The sequence below is a fragment of the Ischnura elegans genome, chromosome 5, assembly GCF_921293095.1.
Source record: "Ischnura elegans chromosome 5, ioIscEleg1.1, whole genome shotgun sequence".
NCBI classification, from domain to species: Eukaryota; Metazoa; Arthropoda; class Insecta; order Odonata; family Coenagrionidae; genus Ischnura; species Ischnura elegans.
This window is the reverse complement of record NC_060250.1, coordinates 32358549-32378942: the sequence shown is the minus strand read 5'-3', so window position 1 is coordinate 32378942 and position 20394 is coordinate 32358549. Positions and strand designations below refer to the sequence as shown.

Below are 20394 nucleotides of genomic sequence, written 5' to 3'. Positions count from 1 at the left end.
ATTAAATTTGGCTTTTTTTGCTTTGTGATGGTACAGAACAATTACTTTGGGAGGAAAAAGGATTAACCTTGAGTTATTATCTTTTTTGACACATGATGCTGGCAACATTTACATGAAGTTTTTTTTGTTTGTTGTATACATTGATTATGATATACTTTTCAATGATCTGTTTCTCTCCCAATGAACCCAATCCTACATGTCTCTTCTTATGAAGATGAATATTTCAACTTCTAAATGATTGACTGCAATAAAGCTGCTCCTCAAATTGTTCACTCTGTATGGCATTATAAAAAAAAACTTTTTTCTACTTATGATTGCCAACAGCTCTGCTGAACTTGGGTAAGAATATACCTTAAAAGGCTAAAAGTGATAAGAAAGAGAATAATTGCATTATACTTTTACTTTAATAAATTAAATGATTTCACAGGATTACCAAAGGGTTATTGCTGTTACCGATGACACAAATTTCTATTCCTGTGGCCCGCTTTGTTTCTTTTTTCTAGACAAAATTTTCAAAATTTACATAGTATATGATACATTGAAGCCAAGTCAAATGATGAGATTCAAATACCAATGACACTTGGAATATGAGAAGGCAGCTAGCTAAAATCAATTCATTTTACAAACCTAGCACAAAATTTATTGGAAATGACTCAAATTGGTATTCCATTCAGCATATGTTAAGAATATGATCCATAGATATTAGAACTGCTTTTCTGTAGACCATGGTGGAAATCTTACTCTTGAATTCATTTTTTCCAAGAGAATGACGGCTAAGAAGCCACCCAATTATTCTGCAACCCAGATTTCATTACAGATCCTGCAACCTACTCTGAAGCCAGTTGAGCCCAGTAAGAATAAGATGTGGGCAAAATGAATCTAAACAAATACCACCTGAAACACCAATTTGATGTGTTGGCCATAGCTTCATGATTGAAGAGAAAAGCACAGCATTTGGAAATTGATTTCCAATCATTGCTAATAAATGCGTGGTATATGAATCAAGTCGTGAAGGAATGTATCATGTGTATTTTTTTGACAAATGTTATCTACACCTTGAGACAAAACAATCCCTAAACAATAAAATTAGTGCCAGCCAATGAATACATAACACATCAAGTAAAAGTAAGTAGAAAAGACAAATATTTTAGAATTCGGTTTTGAGGAAATGATGAAAAAAAACCACTCAATTGAGCAAAATTATTGACCAAAACATAATGAAGACATCACTCAAATAAAGATGGCTTTCTAAAAAAAACCTAAAATATTGACTTATATGAACCCAAATATTATAGTAGATAGTCAAAAAATTACATAATTCAAATTTATCTTCAATTGCCCACTTCAATTTCACATAGTAACATTTATTTTACTTCAATTTTACCTTGAACATAATTTCCCACTCTGAATAATCACAGTCTATATTACGTGTAGTTAACTCTCTTTGACATGCCTCCTAATACTCCAGAAAAATTAATGAAAGATGAATACCATCCTTCATTCCATTAATAGGCAATAATCTGGAGATAACCATCCATAATCACTCAAATGGCAGGCATGATTTTTGGAAGCCAAGAACTTCCAAAACGTAAGTCACAAATGGATTGGAGAGCCCTAACCGAAGAGCTGCTCAGTCGCCCTTTCAAGGTCCCAGTCATACGAGGATAGGGCCACGCGAGCTGTATGTTCTTCAATGCCCATGTCCATTAAACGACGTATTTTTGCTTCCAATTCTGGACTTCGGTTGGGACCTATAAGTAAAATAATGACTAATAAGTTCCTTTCATTATCTTAAATGACTTAGCACTGAATCACATCATAGTCTGTAAGTCTAACCAACACACATTAGTACACAGTCTCACACTTATTTATCTATGACCTGGATGTAAAAATTTCATTTCAATATTAATTTACATACAAGCTTTTACAGCCCCATTCGGTGATTGAATGCAAACTGCAATAAGAAGTGCACCACCCTGTATTATAACATTATCTTGGAGCTTTTAATTATTAAACCATAACATACCTTTTTAGAAAATGTAATATAAAGAAATTAGCTCTAATTCAGATGCTTCTTTGGCTAGCTTTTTCACCAGGAGAATAACTAGAAGAGGTTGACAATGTTAATTATTTTCTGAAACTGGAGAGGGAATGAAGACATATTTTCAGTTTTGCCAGGCCAGGATTAACAGGAAAATTGTTCAGAAGAACTTCTCTTTCTCGTGAATCCCTAACAATGCATGGTTGAAGGCACAAATTCATAGTTGGACCACGGAAGAGCTACAATTAATGTAATTCTCATCTTAGGTGGTAATTTATATATTTAGAATACGAAACAGAAACATTATATACAGAATTCAAAAGTACCATCCAAAATGACAAGCTTCAAAATAATAAGCAATGGCAAGATAACCTTTTATCTCCCTAAATTTTAGCATTCCATAAAAGTCATGTATTTATTTGGTGATGGGCTAGACATTACCAGATAATAATTCATTACTAGGGACATGCAAATGCGACAACACGAATTTTAACGCGAATTCCGGGATATTCCCGCGAAATACGCGATTTCCGGCGTTTTCCCGCAAATACACGAATTTCGTGTTAATTGCGATTAACTCCAATTCATGGGCCATTTTCACTAACTCAGACGCGATTTTCACCATTTTTTTCTTCTGCTCATGCTCCTCCCACGAAATTGTTTTTCGAGGCGTACATTTAAGCCGTAATTTTTTCACTGCATTGGCCGCTTTCCGACTCGACGAATTTCCATGGGCCGCCGTTCACGGCACAGCGCCGTGAGATGTCTCGTTTGAAAATGGCCTGAATTTCACGGAACCTACATTGTGGCAGCTTTCAGCCGAAACGACTTATCGCCGGCTGCCGTTCCCGGCACAGCGCCGTAAAATTCAGGTCACTTTCCGACAAGACGACTCTCCGGATTTCACGGCGCTGTGCAGGTAACGGTGGCCCGCGGAAATTAGTCGCGTCGGTGGACAGCCAATGCCGTGAAAAAATTACGGCTTAAATATACGCCTCGAAAAACAATTTCATGCAGAGCAGAAGGAAAAAAAATGATGAAAATCGCGTCTGAGTTGGTGAAAATCGCCCATGAATTGGAGAAAATTCATGGTTTCCACAAAGATACACATTTGAGGAAATAAGGCGACTTGTTTGTCCAGAGGATGTCTAAACCACATTCACGATGTCTACACAGTAGCCAAAATGTCATGGGAATCTGATGGTTGACTTAATAACATTACTGGAGGGTTCAAATAATCCAAATGCTCACATTCTATAAAGAGTTAACCCTTTCGCTGCTAATGACGAAAATATGCGGCAGGATGTTTCTTGACCCGGGAGACAAAAGGCAAAAATTTTCGTCTGAGATTTTCCTACGCAGGCCTAATGCCGAAAATACGTTTCCTTGCTCTCCTCCTTTTATGACATTTGTGGGTTCGCAAAGTCTTAGTTTCGGGACCCAACACAGGCCAATACCATGGACTGGCAAAATCTGTAACTGCCAAAATTCGGATGCATGAACCTAGACCCTCGTCTCTTATTACCCCTCTTTGTGGCAAGGGACCGCAGTCATACAATTGTTCGTTCAGTTAGTTTGCGAAATAAATACATGATTCTTTCTCAAAAAAATATAAACTAAGAATTGAACTCTTTGTCTTTTGGCAGCGTTTACAATTTTGAAACGAATTCTACCATTAATATTAACTTATATCTCGATTTCAGTATAAAATCAACATGGCAATCGTTAATGCATTAAATTCGTTAATGCTGACGGTAGAGCTTCATTCAAAATTTTAAAATTCTCAGAATAAATCCAGGAATTCAATTGGAAGTCTGCAATTTACGTGCAAGCAACAATCATCCATATAGCTAATTCACATAAACAAAGCATGAGTTGACTGAAAACCAATGCTGCTGGTAGGGTTATAAACCACAAAAGGAGGAAGACCAACTACCCACAGGGTCCAAGATAATGCAAAATACCCACTAGGAAGGATCAGAAAAGGTTGGTGTTGAGAGTGTTTGATTATCTGCAAGACCTTTCTTAACAGATGTCCAACATAAATGCTCCATACAGAGGGGACCAAGGAGTCTCACGGAGCGCAGTCCTGCATTCATGTTAAGGAGAGAACTCCACCATTTTGAAAGAGTTAAGGAAGTTAAAAATGAGCCTCAAGAATATTCAATAAGAGTACTTTTTTTTAGATAAAGCACTTACTACATCTGCAAAACATGAAAACCTCTTAAGCAGCTGCTGTAAAGTCAATACCTATGCAGATGGCTGAAAAGGCACCAACCAAACTTAGTTCTCTTATGGTAGAAGACCTAAGCAGAAAAATAGGTATTTGAAAAGATCTGTTTTTGATCCCCAAGAAGTTCCCTCTACAGACATGAACCCTGACTTAAAAACAAAAAATTCATGGCCTGGAATCAATGGAGACAGAGAAGTTGATGTTAGGGTTGGGAGAAATTACTACAAAAGCAAAATTCCCGGGGTTCAGTGGATGTAATTAAAGCAATCCAGGAGCTCAAATGTCTGAGACATCGTTTGCATCTAAGTGCCTTTAAGCAATTTGGATCCCTTCTGCAAACATGGACTGAGAAATATTTCTTTCCTGCTATAGCACTGTGTTAACAGATAAGAGAACAAATGTAAAAGATGACAACTTGATCACAATAGCAATATTTCATTTGAGATTACAGACATTTAAAAGTAATTTCTATCTATGTAAGCTAGACATATGTATACGCGAAGGATAAATATGTAAAATAGGTGAATTCAGTCAATACTCCATGTATATTATTGCTTAAATTATTCCCGGTCAATAATATCCTAAATTTAGGGCAATGGGTGCGCCACTGGAAGGATGGCTCTCAATCAACATCAATTATTTTGCCGTTAAAATAACACCGATTTCAGGGCAAAATAACATCGCTTTTGGCTATAAAATAACCCCACCTATTGCATGTCCCTATTCATTACTCATGAGTGTAAAAAACTAGAAAATATGTATTGTGCCATTTTCTGATGACATTGCCTGAGTCACAACCCAAATCCCGGGCTAATGATAGGGAGAGCCGGCACGAATTATCAGAAAACACGGATAATCCAAACGTTACTTTGATCTCCAGTCATTTTCATAATTTACCTATATCAAACAATCTCTTATTACTTATGCACATTGTCTATAACTTTAGATTGCTTTCCAGAATTGTTAAGAACTTTCTCTCCCGGACCACGATCTTTTCCGCAGTGATAACGTGATTGTACTTATATTCCTACTGCTACAAGTAATACCTGGTTTCCAAAAACCACGCACCCATGGCTGCTAGTACACGGGGCCGGAAAAGTAGGATGCACGAATGCTTCGAAACCACTGCACATCGGAAACTACACTGGCAGGCACCATGACGAGTTGTCGCATCTCGCACAAGTTGCCCGGGATACAACTGCTGTGGGACGCGATTCTGTAATCACTGTGCCCGATCCCACACTGCAATGCTTGGAAAAGAGGAGCACGGAACTTCCGTGAAGGCAACGGGTGCGCAATTACACCATCGTGCAGTGGAGGTTATAGGAAAGGCAAAGGCAGGCGAGTGCCGCTCTATGACTCATGCTATCTCTACTTCCACTTCCTCCGCTCCTTTCACTTCTACTATTTCCTTCCTCTCCAGTTTGGCCTTGACTGGCAACGGCGTAAGCATGGCCGAGTGCAATAAAATATCCGTTCCTGTGGGCCGTATTCAACGAAATGCGGGGCCATGGCAATAATTGCACATTTACGATATGAAGTATACAATTAAAGATTGTAACATTTCTCTTGTTACGAATGATTAACCATTGAATAATCATCTAATATTAATCAAGAGTTTTTTTCCTGCCACTGATCGTCATCTACAATGTTAGAGTTTTTTCTGTATCCCCTTGAGTTTTTTCTGTATCCGCCACTGGTTTGAGCCTAGACCAAAAACTTATTTTCCTAATACAGAATACGCTGGTACATTGATGTGGTTGTCTAAGAACTACGTATAAACAAAAAGAAATTGGTTCGAACTGCATTGTACTGAAGGATATGCATAACATTTACGAATAGAAGTAGTATTTGTAAGTATCAGACAAATCTGAGGCTAAAGTTCAATCCTCTTTCAGGTATACTAGGCATACCTAAATTTCCCATTTCCAGAAGTGACTTCAAACTGCGGATAAACAGGGGATAATGCATAAATATGCATATTGATTAAATACCACTAAGAAATAATTTAAGGATACATGTTTGAACCTAGACCAAAAACTTACCGTATAAGCGCGTGTAAGAGGCGCACCTTTTTTCCCAGACATTGCAGCCGAAAATGGGGGTGCGCCTCTTACACAAACTTCTTATCTTCCCCCCTCCCCTTCCCCGGTCGCAAGTCCAAGGGGAACTAAGTGGCCTTGGTTTTCAGCGTGAGTCAGTCATCTGAAACCCTGGGTAAAATCAAGCGGCAGGCAGGGGAGTTTCTCCCTTAGTGACGTATTTTTAAAATGCTCCTGTTTGAATTTCTTGCAAGCATCGCGCCGTCACGTCGGTATTCCAGAGGTGAACATTGAAAAGATCGCGCGGGGTGATTCGCTCCGGAGCGCGCGCTAAATTTACTGCCACGAGTGAGCATCCCGCGGCATTTATACTGCATATAGTAATCGCTTATCAAACGTATAGAAACGCGTAGTTTTGAAGGACATACCTGGTTAATAGTCAACATCTGTCTTGCCGAGCAATTTCCATTACGCTGAGAACCTGATTTTTCACAAATCATCTTCAGACGCTAATATGAGGATTTTTGCTGAAATTTATATTGGTTTCAAAACCTGCTGTTTAAAAAATTCGAACGAGTGTGTTCATTGTTGGACTAAATGGTGGATAGAAGAAATCGGAAATGCTTATGAGTGAAGAGCGCGGAAGGAGAGGTCGAGGGGAAGGAACGCGATCCCTCCCCTCCGTATTTCAAGCTACGAGGCTATGAGCGAAGGAGCAAGGGAAGAACACGTCCGATCTTGCATGTGACGTCGTTGCCATTAAAGTGAAGGGGTGAAGGCGCAGCAATGTGATATACGCAGTTTGCGTTGCCTGAAGTTTCCAGTTCGTCTCGTCTTGTTTGAATGCGCTTATGGTACGCTTGTTTCTTCCGAAATTGTGCTGTTTGTACTATGTTGAATATTAGTAGCCTTGTTTATCTATAAATCTTTGTGTCAATCAATTAGAGCTCAAAAGACTTAAATGCTGTCAGATATACGTCGCGTTAAGTCTAATTCTTTTTAGAACCTCGTGCATGTCATACAATTGCTGAAAGATATCGAGATATCTTCGAGCTCAGAAGGTGATTCACCTAGCATTTGACGTCCAGAAACTCGGAGGATTGAACCTGGTAGACCGAAAAAGGTCAGTTGGTGAGATAGGGTAGGGATGAAACACGTTTCCATTGTTCCCCTGTCACTTGATATTTTCCTGAGGAGTCTCGGAAAGGAAAAAATCGGCAGAGGCATTGGCTGATGGAGGGCCGAGTGTAGTTCCGTTAGGCCCCTTGCACACACACCGATTTTGGACAGCCGGTAAAATATCGGCCGATATTTTACCGGCGAAGCGATCGATGCTTGCACACACGCCGGATTTTTACCGGTCATACGATAAGTTGCTATATTTTTGAGGCGGCGCCGGCGATCCACAGTGACAATGGCCGGCAGCTAACCGGCATTTTGCCGGTGCCATCGCGTGTTCGGTACGTGTGCAAGCTCCAATGCTCTCCCATTGTTCACTATTGGAATGTGGACGGCGATATTTTACCGGCCGTCAAAAATCGGTGTTTGTGCAAGGGGCCTTAAATCCACGACGTGGTTATTATCATACGGCGCTGAGATTGCCCCGATTGTTGTCCAATCTCTTGGGAAGGTTATGCTATGTGCCTGTCGTGTTTTGCCTAAAAATTTTCCACGGCTGCATTTCTATTGCAATACTCCTGCGAGAGTTTTTAAAAAAAATTGTTCGTGAGTAGGACAAGCAACGTAGAGCGATGGCGTATACGAAGAGAGGATCGGAACTCTTTCTACTCCCTCTTATGCCGCTATTACCGCCGCAGTTATCAAAATTACCTCTTTCAAATAGTACTGAAAGAGGAAATTTTGATAACTTGAAATTCCAGGCATTTGTCTGCAACACCGCACGATAGGATAAAAAAATGCCGCACAAATTTTTTTCTTCATAGCTTCGATGCTCAAAATAGGGGTGCGCCTCTTACACGTGTGCGCCTATTACACAAGCTTTTACGGTATGTATTTTCCTAATAGAGAATTTTTGCACTTCAGACATTACACATCTGCAGTTCAGGTTATGCCAGAAACAAAATAATGGGGCGGTTCGTGGTCTAAGGCCGAGGTCTTAAGGTCAAAAGTTTAACTTGCATTCCATTTATTAAGAATAAGTATGGACAAGAGTGAAGTGATTCAGCAGCAAAGGCTAAGTCATGTTTGAAAAATACAGTAGTTCAATGATATCCAAAATATTTTTTTTTCTGAAACTAATTTGTCAATAAATATATAACAGCACAGCATTGAAAACAATGGAAATTTTCCAGAGACTGACCTCCAGCATAAACTTGAGTCCAGTGCCTTGCAGTCTGCCAAAATATTTCTCGACACTCTCTAAATTGCTTCGCCACCACTGCATCTTGAGGATCATCTGGTTCAGCTGCTGCCAGTAATGCTTGCAAGGAGAGGAGCACAGTACGAAGAGTCATGGCAGCAGCCCTGAAGCATTGATAAATTAAGAAAAACGACATGTTAATCATGCAGATCTTCTACCAAAGGAACTGTATTATTTTAATAAATAATAGCCAATACTCCAGAAGCAAATACTTCACAGTCCCTGCAAGTGATACAGGGAACAAAAAATCCACAAATCTGCAAACTAAAAATCAGTGCCAAAATTGAGAAATTTTCATTGATCGTCGCAGTTACTTAGCAAGGAAAAAGATACAGAAAAGAATTCCTATTTATAATTAAAGAGTTTTAAAGATACTTCTGATATTAATATAAGACGTCCTTCATATTTAATTCTACCAAAAGGTATATCCATAGTAAAAATGAAGGTAATTGCCTTCAATATAGCTGCATGTCTTTGTAAGTTTTGCACATATGCATACTTAAATCCTAATAAATGGATTAAATTAATCCTTTGGATTTAAGCTAGTCAATTCCAAGGCTTTCCTAGCATGTAGAGGAAAAAAATTATCATATAACTGGGCGACTTATGAAAGTGACTAAGGCAGGTGATATTATGAATCCTAGAACGTATTATCAATAATTGAATTTTTGATACTAGTGCTTGAACAAGTCTAAGGACATCAGTGAGTACACAATTTCCACAACTTGAGACATTCAAAGCAATCTGATTAAAATCTTCCATCATCCCTAGTATCCTAATTGGTATATATGTTCTTAGAGTGAAAATAGCCTACTTAGTAGGATGTACCACTGGGAGTTATTGGTACCAGTTAAGTTTGCCATTTTTAACATTTGCATAGCGAGTTTAAATTGCTTATATGTATATTTGTTATCATTCGGTTCTGTGAAAAACTAAGCTTTCCTAGCTAGCGAAATGACAAACTACTCAAATCAAACCTTTGAAAAATCCCAAATATCATGTAATTCAGGAAAGTTTTGAGAATACTAGATATAGTCTTGAGATTGTCTCCACCTTAAACTTGCATATCTTACATAAAAATTCTAGGGAGAGCTCATCATTTGCTCAAGAAGAAGATTCAATCCATATTTATGATCATTTCAACTCAGCACAGTAATGGAGATCCACAAAATGTAATCGAAACATCAATGTTCATGGTAATATGCATGCATCAAAACTCAAACCCCAACTCACAGCATTAGCATCTATTTTATGCAATCTACTTACAATAATGCTTAAAAAAATACACTTACCACTGATCTTTCAAGATATCCAAACAAATAGCTCCTGTGACAGATGATATATTTGGATGCCATATTTTGGTGATAAATCGAACCTAGTGATAAAAATAGACATTAAAATGACCACATATTCCACGTTTTATCTCAGTACTTAATATCCCATGTTTCTCCTCGGTCAACTCTAAAATTATAGTGATGCATATATTACTATCCCCGATTCTTGACTAACGAATGCTTACCCTGACATGTGTAAATAAAGAAGTGGTAAATGTTTCTTTGAATTATCATGATTAACATAGAAATAGAACTGCTCTGAGGAATCTCAACAACAATTTGTAAGGAGTATCAATATGCAATGAAAAAATGGCTGGACTCGACGAATTCAAATGATACATTCAGCTATCGTAAATAGTTTACTGATAAGAAAGAAGGTATATGCATCATAATGGCTCATTTTGATATTTTACGTGACCTTGAGAAAACGGCTAAAATGTGAAGAAATTATTATCTTATGGCATACAAAAGATAAAATCCTACCATTAAAAATAAATGGCGCGAATAACTGTAAATACTAACGGAAGAGGTATACAAATTTAACTCACCTTTGGGGGATTGAAGGGATATGTCTCAGGAACCTTTATTTCTAATATGAAATTTCCTCCTTCATACGGGGTATCTGGAGGACCAGCTATTTCTCCTTTTAATTCAGTGAAGCTATCGTTGACGAGCTCCACTTTAATGGCACATTTTGCTACCTATACAATAAGTATGTCTTAATAAATTTTATAATAAAATCCAAGAGAAAATAGGGTACCTTATCCTGATTCAAAGAAGGTAAAAATGAATGCCACCCAACGTTAAAGTATGCCATTTACAATAAAATTTGGGTAGACAACACATACACAGTAATTTCATTTAGGAACTTAATGCATGGCTTTTGACCAATTTTTTTAGTGTTCGCTCAATTAATTTGCCAATTATAATACTAGAAAACCCATACAAATGCATGACAAGAAAAACCAATCAATAAAGGCAATCGTTACACGTATGTAGCAATAGCTGCGACGATATCTCACGACTTCTGACCCCAGTTTTGCAACAAGTTAAGGGTACAAGACATTATGAAAATTGTTCAAGTGTGAGCAGCAGCTTACAAGAATCAATTATTATTTTAAGAGATAAAATTGATTTACACCGTAATTAGAAAGGAATTAAATTCAGGATGGAACCAGGTGAGCACTTTTTCACAAGATCTTTAGTATTAACTTCCAGCGATCCACATAAGCTTGTCAGTCACATATTAATGCTTTTGAAGGGAATGTGATGATCGCGAAGAAATTCACCTTCTACTCCATTTAAATCCAACGCGCTTTAGGTGAATCACCGTACAATACGAATGAAAACTGCATATAATGTTGTCAAATATTTTTCAAAAGATTTGTTTTTCTCCACAACAAATATAATGATTTAATAATTTTAATACTTCGTACAAGAGCATACCTCCTCACTCTTAATAACCTCCTTAAATTCCCTCTTTATTCTTTGGGCTGCAATATTAGCCATGATGAAATCCCATATGCTAGATCATGACATTTGTCAAGAAAACCCTACTAAAATTAAGCCAAATTATAAACAATTTACCACACAACACTTGACAACAACTAATTCAGTCTTCTCTGGATAGGAAGTGACGACATACTGTATGTACTTGCTTGTGATTGGTCGAAGATATGGCTTTGACTTCCGGTCAATTCTAATTGGAGTTTTTCTTTCGCAGTAATGCCCGTGTTATCAGAGGCGATCCGTGCTAAGAGTCTGTTGCGAGCAAATCTCGAATCCTCAAGTTCCTATCTCCGAAGTAGGATGCCGAACATCAAGGTATTTAGCGGAACATCTCATCCGGACCTGGCACAGAGAATCGTCGATAGATTAGGGATAGATTTAGGGAAAGTCGTCACCAAGAAATTTAGTAATTTAGAAACTTGGTAAGAATTTATTTTTCCTTGTTTGCTGCATTTAATACTGGCTTGTAAACACGTGTGTCTTAAAAATATTGTTTATTTCCTTGTGAGTAGTTTAAAGTACCCTGTTTAAATTAACATGAAAATTTAGCATGAATTGCCGGCACCAATTGCGTAGAAAGCACCGCAATTTTCACGGAAATCCTAGACTAATTCAAGAATATAAGTACAATTTCTTGTATTTTTGAGATCTCTCTAATATATGGTGCATTAATCATTGTGAATAATTTACCTCATATATTGTGAACCAAGCATGTGCTTTCATACGATGGGTTAATATGATAAATGTAATGGTATTTTGACAGTGTGGAGATTGGAGAGTCAGTGAGAGGAGAAGATGTTTACATCGTACAAAGTGGCAGCGGGGAGATTAACGATAATCTCATGGAGCTTCTCATCATGATTAATGCTTGCAAAATTGCATCTGCATCACGTGTGACAGCCGTAATACCGTGTTTCCCATACGCCCGCCAAGACAAAAAGGACAAGGTGGGTTCCCTTAAAATGGCAAAGCTTTGTTTGTCGACATTCGTTGAATACTTGTTTTCTCTACCCCTGATTTTTTCACTTTGCTGATGACATAATCAATTGCCCTTCGTGTGTTCATTGAGCAAACTTAATGCATATTAAGAAAGAAATATGGCACCTTTTAATTCCCTTCGACAACGTAAATTCTATCTTCGTGTTCCTCCTTAATGGATATCTTTTTTTACGTAGTAATTATTTTTCTTTCAAATTTCAATGTGATGTGTGGTGTGTAAAACTCGGCATTATACCGTCTAAAATTTTGCGTTGAAAGTATTAATTCTCTTAATATTTGTGGTTTAGTAATACGTTCAAATTCATTCCGTGGTTCGCATGGAAGTTAATTGATGTCATATTCTTTGTTTACTTTTGTTTATTGAAATGTGTTACTCCTGTTCTCACTTGTTGTGTATCCTTTATTAACGTTAGTGTAGTATACAAATGGCTTTTGATTTTTTTCTCGTAAAAAGTGGCAGGTACGGACAACCCTATTGCCATGAGTGGATTCCATTCATCGTTGCCCCTTCACCCTTACCTGGGCCATGGATGCCCCATCTTTTAACGTGTTATGTAACGGCTCTGCATGGTGTTCTACTCACTGAGTGCCGATTCATTAGAATTTATCTCTCCTATTCTTTGTTGAGTACTCTCATTTCTTGTTAAAATTAGATTCTATTTTATTTATTGCTGTGTGCGCGTTGACCAATGACCTAAGGTTGGGAGTTTGCCTCTAAGTAAAGAGCTTCTGCTACAATTGTAGTGTGTCAGATTGATTTTCTAATGCGTTTGCTGAATGAAATGCCTGAACTTTTAGCCTGAGAGTGCTTAATTTTTCTTTTGGTAGACAATTTGAGTTCACAAACGGCTGAAGTTCGGAGGTTACTATACTTCTTCAGATATTCGTTATTTCAAGCTGAGTAATGCACTGACGATACCCCATTATTATGGTTAAGCTCTACACCAAAGTACTTTATGTAATTATGGCTATAACTCGCAAGGCTTTACGGTGTACACGCGTTTTATACTTGATAATCTCCTTATTTCCAAAGTAAAGTAGTTAGAAGTTGACAACCCTTGTTTTATGGACTTTGGTTTATGTTTTTATGACCTTTTCCTTATGATTAAGGTGGTGGTGGATTTATTTTGACTTTCACTTGATTGCTTTCGCGCCTTGTTTCTTATGTGTGTGCACTCATGTTTGCTGTGGTATATTATCAGTAGTGTTTTATCAACTGCTGTTTTTCTGGTCACATGATGTTGTAAATAGCCATTATGAGACTTTCGGTTTTAGGATTTCTTGTCTGCAGATACTTTTTTCTCTGCCTCTTCTTTACAGCTGTTCGTGAATAATATTTTTAATGCTTCAAGTATTGAAAAGAGTGCAGTCTCATTGAAAAAATAACGCGTTAGTGAAGGGAAAACAGATGCACGACTAATAGCAATTCGTTTCATAACACCTCGAGAACCCCAGATAATAGCCACGTTCCTGAAGCCGTTCAAGCCTTTAGTCGGGTGGACCGGATTCGGTCCACTATATTATTTTAAAACATTTATTTTAGGTCTCGTATTTGTTTTTTTTTTCGTGTAATGATAGCGATGAAATTGGATCCACGTCAATATAGCTTTTTTATGAAAATAGCATCGGCTTTTTCCGGTTGTAATGGTATGAAGAACGTCTCGTATTTCGCATAGTTTGGGTTATAGGCCAATAAAAATTCACGTTCGCTTCTAAAATCGTTTCATATGTTATTCCAGTTTTCTCGTTGCGTTCCTTCGCAGTCTCATCTCTCATTGCATTTCGCAGTCGCTGCTTTCTATGATGACGTTCCGCGGTCTTTTGACCTCAGGGTAGTTATCCTATTTGGATCATTGCACTTTAGACTTTCATTGTGGCGATGACGTCTATGTTCTTCATAGATACGCTTCTGTTGCTTTCGATCATTTATGCGACAAATACCACTCAGGTCGAGGGTGAGACCTGATGAAGAAATCCTACTTTGATATGACAGCTGCTATCTCAACCCCAAGCGACCCTGATAGAATAGAGAGTATTTCCCAAGTGCTAATTGTCATGGCTGATGAACTTCTCTTCACGCATTTGCTATTGCTCAATGGCGTTGTTTTTGTGCTCCAATTGCCGAATGTAATAGTTTCAAGGAGAATGCTGGAAATGAAGTGATGCTAACTACTTTAGAATTTCCTCTTTGAGTTGACTGACCATAAACATTTCTTAGGGGTCACAAGGAAAGTTTTTTTCTCGGCATGAAAATGTGGGGAGAAAGCCCTGTCAATTTTGAGAAGGGTCCCTCGACAATTCTGTACCGGGCCTTTTTTCTCTTTTGTGTTTCCTCAACAGGGCCGCGGTGAGGCCGACGGCAAGGCCTCCAACGTACGCCTGCCAATCCAGATGAAATCTAACGAGTGGAAGTTCAGGGTAAAGAACCTTAAGTGTGCCCCGCAACCCATTAGCGAAAACTTCTATTTACGGCCAAGGTCGTGCCAGGGGATTTTTTTTCTTATGGTATGCATGGAATGCAGGTGACCCTCGGCGACTAATCACTGCGGTCTTTTGGCGCGCGCGCCAAATCGTAAGATGTAATCCTCTGCCTTATTTCATGTCCGCTTCTTCTATCGCACAATTATGACTTCCCTCAGATTCCAGTTGTATTCTACCTGCCATTTATTCTCAGTGGCGCGCACACTGCATCAGTTTCGACTTTCGTCCTAAGTTCTAAGTCTGTTGAGCATCAACTAGTTGCGCCAGCCAGTCCGATCGTATTAGTGTCCATTTGTGGAGTTTGAAAACCAGCGCTTTTCAATTAATTGCTGGGTACATCTACCTGCTAAATAATATTTTCAATGGTTAATCGTATAGTCCGCATTTCGTACCGTCTGCGGTTGTAATGTTATCGCCAACTCACCTTAAAGCCGTTTTACACGGAATTACGCAATCGGACGTACGTGCGAAGGCGCAATCAAAATTGCGTCGTGTAAAGCGGCGAATTGCTAGAACACATGCGGGAATGCGTGGATGCGAGACGGCAAAATAGCCCTTGTTCGAATTTCGTTCATGCATTCGCGCAATTCCACGCCATTTTATAAATTAATGCAGCTCTAACCTGCGCAATTCCGTGCCCCGTGTAAAAAGGCCTTAACTAATAGTTTCTGGACCTATTAATTGTAATTGGAATGTCAATGTCCTTTCCCGAAAACAACGCGTCTTTTTTGTATGCTCACAATCTGTAAGATAGTATTACCTACGTAGTTTCTGCATTTTGACAATGATTCGTTGTGTAGTCCTTATTCCTTCCTCTCTGTGATATCTATTGCCATTTCTCTATGCCTCGTATTGTCTGATTCCTCGTAAGAACTCGTCTGTCGCTTCCCCGATGGATCGGAGACGATTATGTAAACAGCACGTCGTGGACTTGGTGATTTCAGCCGGTGGTGACCTTGTGATGATTGCCAATGGTCCTCATTTTTTTTCGCACGTGCATTAAGTTTGGTGTATCGTGGTTCTTCCTGTTGTTTGGATGGGGTGACGCTGCGTGATTGTTCATATAGCAGGAAATAACGTTGGAAAAAGACGCTCGGCTCCGTAAAACTTTCGTTGGAAGCATAATTGTGTCATTAGCAGCTAGCATTTCTAGGGCGCGCCTTCGGGCTGCGATATTTTACCGCGCGCGCGTTGAAAACGCACGGTGGGTTGCATGGCATGCGCTCGTGCGTCGGGGATTGGTCTCTGTTGAGTAATGGACCAGTCTGTTATGTGGCCTTCTGTGAATTGTGTTGTGTGTGTTGGTCCTTCGATAGATATCGTCGTCGAATGATAGATTCTCCAGGCGACCGGGATGTTCCATTTATACTGTTTATATTCGCAGATACGGGTTCTTGTTCTCGTTAAAAAGGCCTCGCTTGGATTCCTTCTTGGCCAGTTTCAGGAAAGGGAGGAGGGCAAACGACTTTGCCAGGCCCTGACTTGCAATTCATGCTAGAAATCAAAATCTTAAAGAGGGGTGCATTTGGACGTATTCATGCATATATATAAGCCTCGTGCAACTTTTAAAATTGTACCTGGTATTCATACCTGGTTCCAAATTTTTATAAGTAACTGTAAAGGAGGCCAATTACATCTTTTTGGTTGTTTACCCATCTCTGAGTAGGGTGGATCGGAAGGAGTGATGATGTGAGTAAATATTTCTGAGAAAATATGAAATGAAGGTGTTAGGAAGTATTCATGATATATGATTAGTCCTTAATGGGACAACTTTCTTACAGAAAATACAATGAATGTACAAAGGTGAAGATTCCTGAAAAGAAATGTAACGGGAGTCACAAGGATCGCAATAGCAATGACGCATTTGAAGCAGGGCCACAGAGCCCTCGCAGGAAAGGCTCTAGAAAAGTAATGAAATCATCCATTGCCAAAAAATTATCATAATGCTTGGAACAACTTCTGTCCCTACGTGCCATGTGATAGGTTGAAGCTGGAAAGCAGATAGGAGTGAGTCAACCCCTGTGTAGCAGATGTATTGGTAGCAATCGGATGAGACAACATATACTTCTAATATCCAGTGAACACTTCTTTAGACAAGCTGGGAAATAAGGCACAGACTTAACTTTTAAGGTCTAGGAGAATGAGGTTGTTGGGGAGATGCTACAGATTCACGGTGGACCATCACTTTATCAAATATTTATACTGTTACAAATAGATTTGTTAACGTATCACTTTTACCGATAGAATAGGTATTCTAACTGACTTGCTCCAGGCACTTAGGAACTAATTTCAGGTGAAAACCATCCATTGTGTCTAAGATTATTGTCAATAAATTCATTAATGGTCTTTGGCAGCATCTTATAATGTTTCTTTTGGAAGTATGCTAGTTTGATAAACCTTGCTTCTCCTGATTTGTGAATGATTTTACCCGCAGAGGAGTCTAGAAATGTACACAATTAGAATTTTCTTGTTTTCTACATGTTGCTATGCAAACAATACAAAAAATGTTTTATTAGAATGTTTTTCAGAACTTTAAGTTGGCATTACAGAATGAACATATGGCATTTTTGTGAAAGGGTATAGAAGGGTATAGCCAGTTTTTAATAGATTTTAAAACAGGTGTTTGTTTGTTGGAGTTTGACTTCCTGAAAAATCATTTACTAAAATCACTTTCATCCCTTTCATGTGATTCATTTGTGTTTTATTTGGAGGGGCAGGGACGAAAAAATGATAAAGTACACAGGCTCTTCCAGTTCAAAGCTGGGTAGATGGTGGATATTGCTGTTAATAAACTTAATTATTGGGTCATGTACTTAAGAGTGAGTGTAAAACCATGCGGTGTTGATTTGGACACTTCTGGATCCAGTCAGGAAAGAAGTGAATGAAAGTCAAAATCTAGAAATGTGCGTCATGCTCATATCCAAATAAATCTGTTGATGGCAGCTAATGTCGACTTCTTTATAGGTCGAGATCCAAGGGGGATAAGAATTAGTTGCCTTAGTTAGCCTTTGTTTTTTAAATGTTCTAAGAAGGAATCTAATAATTAAGTAATATTTGAGAGGATATATGATTTTGCAATTTTAAGTATGGATGGATTTAAGAGGTGCAGTGCAATTATTGAGAATATTGATGGGGTGTTACATAGAGAGGTAGTATTTTTGAAGATTGTCCAATATTGAAGTATTTCTGGAAATCGTAGAACATGTCATTCCTCAATTATATGCCCTCATACATGGAAATATGGTGAACTTTTTAATCTACAGCTATTGATATCAAGTTAAATGGTGTGGATGATTGACAAATCAGTTTAGTGCGTGAGAAGGAGATTGTATTTAATCCAAGTTTCAAATCAAAGGATGCTCTGCTTGCATTTTTTGAAAGTTGATTGCTAGATGTGGTATCATATTGTGTACCTCATGGATAGTCATATCAATGGAGAGGTGGAAGAGGGGACTTCTTAGTCTCAACCTCATCCAAATAAAGGCATCTTATTATTATTATTATCAATTTTTCTAGAAAATTTTCTCTCTCCATTTACTGCATTAATTTTCATTGATTTCATACTCTCTACGGTGTGTATATTTTGTAGCTTGTAATAACTGCCCTCGCAGGGGAGGTGATCTTGTGTTTTAGTCTTCACTGTCTCATCTGATTGGAATTTTGGATTGAAATCAGCGCTAACATTATTTGAATGTGGGTCAACTGCTTGTATTGTCATGCCCATGACACCTCAAAATTGTTTTAAGTGGGAAAAACAAGTGCCATATCTTATATAATGACTACATGCTCTGAGTTATGGTTGGAGGTTATGAATGATCTCAAAGCTGTGAATGTGGTAGATGGTTTAGGATCAAGCGTGGTCGAGTTTTGGTAGTTTTTGTATTATAGATATGTATGATCATTGTTTTTATCTTTCTTCATTTTTTTATGTTGAAAATTCACCCATCTTCTAACTCTTATTTTCCTGGGCTTTCTCGCATGTTAATTTCCTTGTTGATGTAGTAGTATCTTGCTCATTGCATGCTGCTTTATTTGTGTGTTCAGTTGGTTGAATATTAGTATGCACTGGATTAAATGAAGGGCATAGGTAATGTAAAGACGTATCATCAAAATTTCAGTTTAGTCTTGCTTTGCTTGTTATAAATGAAACTTTTTTGTGCTTTCCTTTGGCTGTTAAATTTCTTTCGTCTTACTAGGTACTTGGAGTAGTTCATTTGCAACCTTTCTTACCTTGCCTTAAAAATATTCTCTTTTGGGGCATCCAAGCTCTTGTTACCAAAATTTCTCTACCCATGAAGTTCTATATCAGTGTGCATCCTTGCATAGAGTTTTTTTCTTCTACTTTGCAAGCACAAAATTTCCTTTATTTAGCATGAAGCTTATTGTTCAATTTATGTGCATTAAAGTCAAAGCTTCCTTCATAACCATTCTTCCTATCTGTTATGTATGCATTTCAAGCTTTCCTGTATTTCTTTTCAGTTGCATTTAGCACTATCCAGATCCTTACTTTAATTGCTTACCTCTCATTAGCTATGTTTATTTTGTCTCATGTTTTTATGGAAACAATTTTTGACACTGGGTAAGACCTCGTAGGTTTAGGAATAGGGCAGTATGTGTATATAGTATGCAAAGAAATCGTCATATACACTACCTGGTCTTCTTTTCGTACCATGTTTTTTCCAATTGGATGTAAAATGAGGCGATGAATATTCTATCAGTATCATTCTAAGCTGCGGCATGTGTTATTTTACCTGTAAAAAATATTTGATATGGTCATTTTCAGAATGTAGCCCATTGTTAACAATCTCTTTATTACCTAATCGAAGTTAATTGCTTTTTAAGGAATTACCAGCTTGGTGGTAAAAAAATATTTATTGATTCAAAATATGGTGTAAGAGGATCACGGTTGTTTTCAATATTCTTTTTATATTTATGAATGTAAGCTTATATTATGCAGTCATAGGCTTATTACAATTTATTTAAGTTTGTTCTATCATTTTTCATTTAAGTATGACATTCATGAGTCCAAATATAAGTTTATCTCAGTTAGAGCGTGCACATAACCGCTTTGAATTTGAGACTGCAATATCCAGTTTTTTCTTCTGTTTTTTTTTTTCAAATGTATTTGAAATTTAGCTGTTTAATCCCATGATATTTATATTTGTCTTAAATCATACATAATTTATTTACATCTACTTACTTATTGTTGTTATGTTCTTAGCTTATTTTTAATTGACCAATATGAGCCTCTTTAGTGTTCGTTATGGTTTAATAGTTTCCACTTTTAATGTTCCATGGTTACTTATTTACTTCGCTTAATTTGTGGAGCTTTTAATTAATATATCTCAACAAATTACTAATTATTTAATTGAGTA

At 37.8% G+C, this 20394-nt stretch overlaps 2 protein-coding genes and 1 long non-coding RNA gene across 7 annotated transcripts in view; 2 read left to right on the top strand and 1 right to left on the bottom strand.

Annotated features, from left to right (window-relative positions):
- Nucleotides 1–382: 382 nt before the first annotated feature.
- On the bottom strand, nt 383–11672 carry LOC124158666 (ubiquitin-conjugating enzyme E2-22 kDa). The gene is made up of 5 exons (XM_046533882.1): nt 11477–11672; nt 10579–10731; nt 9989–10071; nt 8637–8800; nt 383–1751 (listed from the first exon to the last, which is right to left on the bottom strand). The coding sequence occupies exons 1-5, from the start codon at nt 11537–11539 to the stop codon at nt 1615–1617; spliced, it is 600 nt and encodes a 199-aa protein (XP_046389838.1). The 5' UTR covers nt 11540–11672; the 3' UTR covers nt 383–1614.
- The window catches only part of LOC124158665 (ribose-phosphate pyrophosphokinase 1), a 24811-nt gene continuing 15528 nt past the window's right edge, over nt 11112–20394 (top strand). The window contains exons 1-5 of one of the 5 annotated variants that reach the window (XM_046533876.1): nt 11112–11208; nt 11754–11961; nt 12303–12486; nt 12993–12998; nt 14879–14956. In XM_046533876.1, coding sequence (XP_046389832.1) covers nt 11199–11208; nt 11754–11961; nt 12303–12486; nt 12993–12998; nt 14879–14956 — 486 coding nt within the window. In that variant the 5' untranslated portion in view covers nt 11112–11198. The remainder of the gene's footprint in view (nt 11209–11753; nt 11962–12302; nt 12487–12992; nt 12999–14878; nt 14957–20394) is intronic. The other 4 variants (XM_046533877.1, XM_046533880.1, XM_046533878.1 and 1 more) reach the window with 4 other exon arrangements.
- LOC124158667 lies at nt 15608–19890 on the top strand. The gene is made up of 2 exons (XR_006864852.1): nt 15608–16708; nt 16801–19890. It is a non-coding gene; the product is annotated as an uncharacterized LOC124158667 (long non-coding RNA).